At 47.4% G+C, this 8892-nt stretch overlaps 1 protein-coding gene across 1 annotated transcript; it reads right to left on the minus strand.

Annotated features, from left to right (window-relative positions):
• Positions 1 to 636: 636 nt before the first annotated feature.
• On the minus strand, positions 637 to 8516 carry LOC112563303 (cell division control protein 42 homolog). Its single transcript, XM_025237171.1, has 3 exons — positions 8254 to 8516; positions 3900 to 3958; positions 637 to 3400 (listed from the first exon to the last, which is right to left on the minus strand). The coding sequence occupies exons 1-3, from the start codon at positions 8423 to 8425 to the stop codon at positions 3008 to 3010; spliced, it is 624 nt and encodes a 207-aa protein (XP_025092956.1). The 5' UTR covers positions 8426 to 8516; the 3' UTR covers positions 637 to 3007.
• Between the last annotated feature and the right edge of the window lie 376 nt (positions 8517 to 8892).

The raw sequence follows: 8892 nt of genomic DNA on the forward strand, positions 1-8892 counted from the left end.
CTGTGGATACAAAAACAACTGGACCGCACGCACTTCCTCAATATCATGCTTTTTATAAAAAAAAAAATTCCTTCACACTTTTTTTGATTCCTCACTCACTCGCACGCAAACACACACACACAGTCGAGCACACAATCGATTGTAACGTCAGTGTTACATGTGTGTGTAGGTGTGCAGCTGATTTATGGCCGTTGTATTTCTACCCGCGATAACCAAATTTTCACTGACTTTTTTGTACTGTGTTCTGCTGGCGATCTGAATCCACAACGGATATTAAGAACAAACAAAAAATAACAAAGACAAAAAGGTTAGGCTGTTATTGTGGGCGCTGTCTAGGCCTGTGCCGGTGGACAGACCAGTACCACCCAGTGGCACCATGCCAGACACCGCCGCGTGCCGCGTGGGACTACAGGGAGTAACAACTCACGGCCCCTACAGGTCAAAGATTCATCCCTTGCTTGAAAAAATAAAAATCGTTATTCGTAGGGCTCGCGTTTACTTCGGCTGTTAGTCTGGCATGGCGTCTGTTGCCCCAGGATGTGACAGTTTACTTGAGAAAGTCGAAAGAAAGAATGTTTTCACATTCAGACATTCATTCGTAGTTTTTGATCTACATGGAAAAATAAGCAACGGGCAGAACATAATATAATCTATTTATTCTCTAGGCAACACATCACATTGGAAAATAATAAGTCTCAGTCTATGAGAAAATATCAAGTTTGACCTGATGGACTAGACGACCTGATCATGGTGAGCAAATCCAGCCTCCCACACGTGCACCACACGCGAGGGCAGGGACGTGTACATGACAGAAGCCGAGCATTGTTCTACAGTCACGTACATCCCCCTATCGTAGATCCTTGTGGAATAAACGTTTCTTCCATGAAAATGCAAATATACACAGTTGTGAGAAGGTCAAGTAGCAACACAGTTGTACATTGAGTAATGAGCGTTGTTATTGTTCTCGATGATGCTTGTTGAAAGGCGTGTTGTGAAAACAACAACCAGCATTGCATACCGAACAGCGATGAAACGATAAGGTACAATGACGTCAGGAGGTCATGACCTCTTGAGTTGCCGAGAGGATGAGAATGAGATGATAACAGGGTACGGTCCTCTAACATGTACAGCTCACTGATAACGGACGGAATGTGAAGCAGAGGCCGTTGTGAAAGACGAGGGCGTTTTTGTAGTTCAAGACACGTTCTTTATCAAATACCTAAAAAAAAAAAAAACTAGCTAAGGAATATTTTAGCTTGGATCTTATGGCGCAAAACTACCCACAAATACTCCCTGGACCAATTTCTTGACCAAAGTACAATATAATAAAGTGCCATCCATTGACGCAAAGGTTTTGGAAGAGCAAGGCAATGTTAAGTGTGTCAACAACAAAAAAATGAAAGAAATAAATGTTGAGAATATGACAGTAGGAAGACTAACAAGCAATAAATATTTTTCTTCATTTCAGACGGAAAATCTGTTAAGACTCAAAGAATCGGTTGTAGTGATGTCTGCTGGTCCAGTAATATCAACAAGAATACAGATTCACTGTAGAACTCCGCCTCCTGAACACGGAAATACTATGATGTGATGACGAGGTCCGCTGAGATACTAAACGATTGTTTGATCAATGCGCGTGCCAGGGAGGGGCTGAAGGGGATCGCGTGAGAAATGACGGGTAGATTGCGACATGCACAGTAAGTCATCCCTCCAGCCCTGGGTTATTGGATTTCTCCCAGCACTTGAAGGATGTGAGATGATATATCGTAAGTCATTACAAGTTCAGTGGCAAGATCAGGCGAGGCTCAGACACCAGCAAGTTTTTCAAAAACAGAAGCCTGTCCCCCACTCCCTACCCTCTCTTTCACCCCGATAGGTGTGTGGGTGAAGCTAACGGTGAGGTTGACACATTTGTATATCTCGGTCAGCGTTGTGTGTCCGCAATGAACTGTCGGAGTGGGTGGGTCATGATGAGCCACTACGAGGCGTACGATCGTCATGACAGTCACGTGTCCTTTAGATACGACGCACGTGGCCACGTCAGGCGATGGATGGCATGGCGCACTTCACACTTGTTCCGGATACCGGAAGCTGACGGCTTTATCACACACGATCCCCTAGCGTACACACGATCTACTCACTCCATTTTTTGTGTGTGTTGGGGTTGTGAAAGGGCAGAGCGGATGAAACATTCACTGTACAATGTGAAAGTCGTTTAACTACAAATTTCCCACCACCAGCCCCACTTAATGTCTCCCGTCGTTGACTTAATGAATGAATGTGTGGCGACAATGACTGGTGAGAACTATTCACCAGGATGTGACGCCATCAAACATGAGAAATCCGCCAGGGACTCACGGCCTGTCGCCCACCTGTGAGATCAATACAATTTACGATTTTTGTCCTGTTCCATCCTCTTGTAACATGGCTAGTGGGAGCTATTTTCGGAAAGAGAAACATAGTCGAACGGGAAGAACAGTATTAACATGCCTTGAATAGACAGGGAGAGGTAGGATGAGATGTTTTCCATTGGCAACAAAACAATGATTCTTAAAATAAACTGAACAATAGGTTGTCATGGTTTACATCATCACGACATGATCGCCTCCGGTTGATAGTTTAGCGTCTTGAAAACGCAGTTCAAATCTGGCCACCATCAAAGTGGGGCCACGACTGTTGTCACCACTGGTCCCACCTAACAGACGGAGGGTGTAAGTGTCTGCCACGGCGAGGCAAGGGTGGCCTCCAATCTATTGGTGCTCTACGGAGGAGCAGCTCACCGGCCGCAACAAATTCTTCAACATCGACTTAAATCCACCTTTGTGTCCCTTGAAGCAGTCTGTGACTACTTGGCAAAGAGTAGTCCCTCTTCAATCAAACTGCACCCACGTTGAGTAACTTGTTTTCGAGGTGAACCTTGACTCCGGACCACACGGCAGACAGCGGAAGACTCCGAGACCTCGGAAATTCTCTCAGTTCAATCCAGTCAGGGGCTGCTGTGGTCACATCACACTATGACGCAGGCGCAGTGGCAGCCGTCGTCGCCGGAGTGGGTTCTGAGCACGGCGTCGATGGCGGCTTCCTTCAAGCGGATGATGCCCGCTTCCGTCAGGGCCGAGCACTCCACGTAGCAGTCGGCATCCATTCGGGTGGCTGCTACCATCCCATCCTTGGTGGACACACACTGAGCGCTGGCCCTGCGCTGGGCGCATTTGGGGTCGTCGCGCAGGTCGATGTGGGTGCCCACCAGGATGAATGGCACGTGTGGAGCGTGCACGCGCACCTCCCGGAGCCACGAGTCCATAGCGTGCTTGAGGGAGGCCGGCTGGACGACGGAGAAGCAGATCAGAAAGACATCGCAGTTCAGATAGGCAAGTGTTCGAAGGCGGTCAAACTCTTCCTGAACAGAATAAACAACAATCCCACTTTAAACAAACCGCCTGTGATCGCCTGTATCAGCAAGAGAAACTCACAGTATGGAAACTGCACACCATCATCATTACTCGCACCCACATCGACAACACCGCCCCACATAAACTTGGACAAGTAGCATGTGATTTTATGATCCACAATCAAGAATCTAACAAATGTGGGTGAGAGAGAGAGATGTTAAATTAAGTACTTGCTTGGTGCGCGGGGGTTGAAACGGAGCAGTGAGAATCGTGGACCTTGAAATTTACGGTTCAGATCCCACGTCAAGACCCTTTCTTACTTCTTACTTTGTGCCACATATCTTCTTTCAGGGCTGACAGTAAAGGTACTCCGGTTCCCCCTAACCCTATTAGTACCCCCCTCAAGTAAATAAAGTTGTTAAAAGTTGTACGTTTTTCCAGACTCGATTAAAATGTGACTGAATGTATCTGTACGTGAAATAAGTAGACTAAAATATGGAGACTCACCTGCCCCGCTGTATCGAAAATTCCCAGCACGTAAGATTTCCCGTCTATTGTTGTTGTCGCTGAAACATAAAAAAAGGTCGTTATAGCACCACCATCGAGATTACAACTACTACACCACCGAGTTTTCATTACGAAAAGGATTGTGCTTGATTCCGGTGCCTCCCCTCCCCTCCCACTCCGGTAGTTAGTGCCTCTCTCAGGAATGCCTAGTTTTAATACACACCATACACACCACGACAACATAACCACATTCCAAAATGTCTGTTTTGAAAATGCAGCAAGGTTTCAACCATTGGAACTAATGAGACAAATCTTTACAAGCATTCCTTTCCGGTTCCGACGACCTGCTTTGTGAGGAAGTGCAAGTACAGCACGCACAAAACGACCCCACCCATGCCTGAGGAGTGGAGGGAGGAAGAGGGGAGAGAGAGAGGAACAGCAGATGGCGCCGACCTGAGATCCCACAGTAAGACACCCCTCCCACCCTACCCCTTTACCCGTCCCCCCTCCCCGGCTGGAGGCTGCTAGCAGACAAGACAGAAGCGTGAGCCGCGGTGTGAACATTCTCCCGCCGTGACCCGGCCTAGCCTCGTGCCCCGCCGGCACCTCGCGAGAGGCGAGATGCCTTTTCCAGATGTGATCTCGCCAGCAGCCTTGCGCTCGTCTTGCCAGATTCCCCGCCGTAGACTGCTTGCTCCCAGAGCACGCGCGGGTGCCAGGATCACGAGTGTTGTGGAACGCCAAAGTTCACAGAACAGCGTTCAAAACTTCCGACACATTGATCGATGGACAGAGGCAAGGGTGAACGAATGAATGGCTACATGAAACTTCGTGTCCACAGCCATGATGATAAGAGTTTCTTGAAGCGGAAGACTGTCGTGGGTTGTGTCTGTGGGGAGGAGGTTGCCTCTATGTGTGTGTGCGCGCGCACTCTTGTATTGCTTTAATTTGAACCACGAAATTAATGGCTATTAAGGTCCATTTCACACACAGGCGCAGTGTTCGATAATTCTGTTAATTAGCTTAACATGCAGCGCGCGGTGATCCATGGGACAATCAGGTCTGCATGGTCTGTACCCGCGGCTTTTGTCTCGGGTGCACGGCGGCGATCGTGCGGTTGCCATACCATGCATTTCCCACGTGTCTGTGCTTGGGGCATGCACGTGCACAGACCCCTTGATCTGGCACCTACCCCCCCCTCACACTCCCCCCTCACACTTCCCCTCCCGTCTCCATGGGCGTCATTCAGGACAAACTGTTCTCAACGAAAAAATGTGAAGAACACACTTCAACAGACACAAAAACGCACTTCAGCAGCGTGATGAGCGCGCTTTCACAGATATTCGTGTTAAGTGTTTCCATTTCTGCAGAAGCAAAGATTCCTAGAAAAGTTACATCAAGCATCTGAAGGCAGGTATGGCAGCAGGAAATCTTACCTGGCCAGACAAGAAATTTCCTCACACATACACACTGGCATACTCTCGTTTCCACACACACACACATTCCAACCTGAAAAAGTATCGGACCGCGATTTACTCCCTTCATGGAACTCGAACCCTGTTTGATCCACCATGAAAAGCGAAAACGCGATTCATCTTATTACTATAAAGTTGGACAGTGGGTAGGGAGGGCTGGGGGTAGACTAGTCCCCTCGTTATGAACCAACATGGCGGTTAAACACAGCTCGGCTCCCTGGGAAATCTTTAGAATTTTCCTTATGTTACGGATATGTCACTTCAAGCTGAAATGTTACAGGGGTGGAGGTAAGAGATCGAAGTGATGATTTAACTCTGACAACTTGTGTTTCAGTCTCAACTTTCCGGAAGAAAAAAAAAAACAAAAACAACGGAGCCGAACAAAACAGGGGGGAGAAAACATCAAACCAAACCAAACCGAAAAAAAAAGTTCAGCCACAGGATGCAACAGCCGTGAAGATCTGTTATTGGCATCAAGCAACCAGCGAGCTGCCGACAACTGCGGCGACCCAGTGTGTGGGAAGGGATGCACTCAGAAAGAACTGGGAAGGCACTGGATACTGGGTATCGCAAAGTTTAGCAGCAGACACAGGTAGACTGGCAATCTCACACAGTACCATCTACAGTAAAAGCTTATTTCTATATTTCACTGGCAGAACAATCAGGAACGCACTGAAAATCTTTCTAAATAATTTAGAATTGTTACCGAGCAAATGATATCCAGAAATGTATCAGATGCGCCCTCGTACGTGTGTGTGTATAACAGTTATTGATTCGCATTATGTTTGTTGAGTTGAGCACAGCAAGAAAACTCGTAACAGCCCAGATATACATTCATTTTGTATTGATGATAAATGTTGGCGAGAAACGGCGGGTGTGGAAGTGTCAATGATAGGTATTCAGTCCATCCAGAGAGAAAGAACTTGCATTCAGTTGGGATCCAACCCTGTGATCCGCGGTGGCTCAGTGACACGTTTCCCTGCTTTTTCGCTGCACCGCCGGACCGCTGGAACCCCCCAGCGAGGGGGAGGGGACAGGGAGTGCACAGAAAAATGCAGATCGAGCTAAAAGCGGGGGAAGGGAGAGAAAAAAAAACGGCAAGAAAAAGAGACAAGAGAGGAGTGGCTATGAATCGCGTGATGTTCCTGGTGAGCCCAGACGGAAGTGACATCTTCCTGCAGAACTCCGCCGCACAATGGTGCTCCTCGTGAGAGCCATTGAGTGTCTGGTTCCACTCTAGCGATTTGTTGGCATTATTGCCGACTCCATTCTACGTTTAACCTGCAGGTCACACCCACAAACATAAATACTAGTCACAACAGTGCGTGTGCCTTGTCCATTGAAGTTATCGTGTGTGTGGTGGTGGAATGTTAGGGAAGAAAGACTCTTCAATATGTAAAGTTTAACCTGTTTAACTGAATGCCTGTCAAAGAATGGAGAAAAAGGCAGCAGGAACTTTTCTCTCTCGCACACTCTTCACAGAGGTCTTCTTCACACATGGACAGACACACATCGATTGATTGGCAGATTGATTCATTTACTTCATCTACGCCTTGTAAGAGGTGGCAGCATTCTTTCAGTCAGTTTCACACTACCCATAATGTTCTCCATACTTGCCCAAATCGTTTTCTTGCTTTTGAAAACAAACAGCCCTTCTTATCCTTGCAAGTGGCACAGGTCAAACCCAGCCCCTAGTCAATACGTATGTTTCCCAGCTGGAGCCAGGTGGAAAGTGTATATGCCTCAGCAAAAATCGATGGCTTTAACAACCTGGCCAGCATTCCTGAGTGATTCAGTCATCACAATATGGCCTTCAGCCAGCCTCCACTGCTTATATTTTGGAAATTTATTACATACCCGCTCAGCAAAACCCACCCCCTGATGCATTAATATTCTTCCTCTATAGTAGTTGTGTAGTCGACAGCAATAGCCTTCTGATTCAGTATCTAGCCTTCCAGTGACAAGTGTTGTTGTAGTCCTGGGTGCATTACTCGTCAAACTCTCGAAAATTAAATTCATAATAAACACTACAGCAAAAACCAGAAATAAGGCTACAGCCTCTATTTATACCCACTCTTATTTTGTCGATATGATCGAGTAGCGGCCATTTATTTTGTTTTTAATATGAATGCTTGAAGTTGTATGTCTTTTGTCTGCCTATGTTGGTCTCACAAATTAGAGAAGACGGCAAAGTGTTGTAGATGTTGGGTAAGATTTCAAGGCTTTCCTGTGTGTAGACAAGCCATGGTAGTGTCTAGAGAACCTAGACAGCCCTACAGGCTGCCCTGATTTGTCTAGAGCCTGCCCTGATTCATGTCGAAATGGAGCGACTGGGTGGAAACGAGGGGTGCCTCTGCTGGCACATTGAGGCTGGACAAGGGCTGTTAAGCCCATGAGTCAGAAGAGACTAAAGACAAAGAGTCCGGTTCCAGACTGGCATCAGACAAAAGCCATCAAAGTCAGACAGCTATCCGCGAGCCAGTAAGGAGCGCATGACCAGAGACAGGGAGCGAGCTGAAGTGTGTGAGAGAGAGAGAGGGAGAGTCCCACTTGGCACTGAGCTGCTTATAGGGCACTGACACACATCAGTGGCACACATCTTCACGAGCCTAATTTTGCGGATTTTGCAATACACGGCGAGTCAGTCATTAGGCTGGGGCTTCAATCTCACGGCGCAGACGATAGCAGGCCATAGTTCATACAGCTGATCTTGCACATTAGCGCAAAGGATGCCCGGAGCCAGAACCAAAAAAAAAAAAAAAGGATGGAAGGGATGGAGTTTAGTCGCAGGACGAAGAAAGAAGATAAGAACGACTACAACACGAAAGAGCACTCGATGTCTGACCTTCACGAAAAAGCAGACAGAAGCGATTACTCACCGGCGTAGTTGTCGAACATTGTCGGGCTGTAGTCGGACTGGAATCCGACAGCGGCGAGCCTCTTCGCCAGGCAAGTTTTGCCCACCATAGCATCCCCCACCAAGATGCACTTGATGTTGCTTTTGTATGAGCTCTGATATCCACTGGACTTTTCTTCTTTGAACGAGTTCATTCTTCACTCAAGAAAAGCGCGCATGAATCCTCGTAGCAGACGACTCCGTGTCGTTTCGAGTTTGGTTTGTGTTTGAGTCGCCCCGCGTGCTGCGCGCAGGCTTTATGCGGGGTGACCTCACACGTGACCTCCCCAACAGCCAATCGGTGAAGCGCATACTGCGCTGTGTGACACTACGAGGATTTTTTTTTTTTTTAACCGTTAGAGTTTGAACACATCACGCTGGGCTGGGATTAAAGATTAGCAACACGCTCACCCATGACACACCAGCCACGTCTGTGGAGTATAATGAGAGTGGAGGAGTGGTGTGTCGAGGGGTTAAAGCTTAATAAACGTAGTTTGTAACCACTCCTCTTAATTGTCACCCTGATAACACGTACGATCAGTCATATATGCATGATGTGACCACACGTCACCTGGGAAATACCAGCAATGGAAGATCTATTTATGAAAATATTAGCATTCTA

The sequence above is a fragment of the Pomacea canaliculata genome, linkage group LG4 (genome assembly GCF_003073045.1).
Source record: "Pomacea canaliculata isolate SZHN2017 linkage group LG4, ASM307304v1, whole genome shotgun sequence".
Classification (NCBI taxonomy): Eukaryota; Metazoa; Mollusca; class Gastropoda; order Architaenioglossa; family Ampullariidae; genus Pomacea; species Pomacea canaliculata.

Excerpts from the sequence above, each read along its gene's own strand:
- LOC112563303 (XM_025237171.1), bottom strand. The coding sequence starts at position 8,425 with ATGAACTCGTTCAAAGAAGAAAAGTCCAGTGGATATCAGAGCTCATAC. Across the intron at positions 3,959-8,253 it reads AATGTTCGACAACTACGCCG|CGACAACAACAATAGACGGG; the intron begins GTGAGTAATCGC and ends TTTATGTTTCAG. Across the intron at positions 3,401-3,899 it reads TTTTCGATACAGCGGGGCAG|GAAGAGTTTGACCGCCTTCG; the intron begins GTGAGTCTCCAT and ends TATTCTGTTCAG.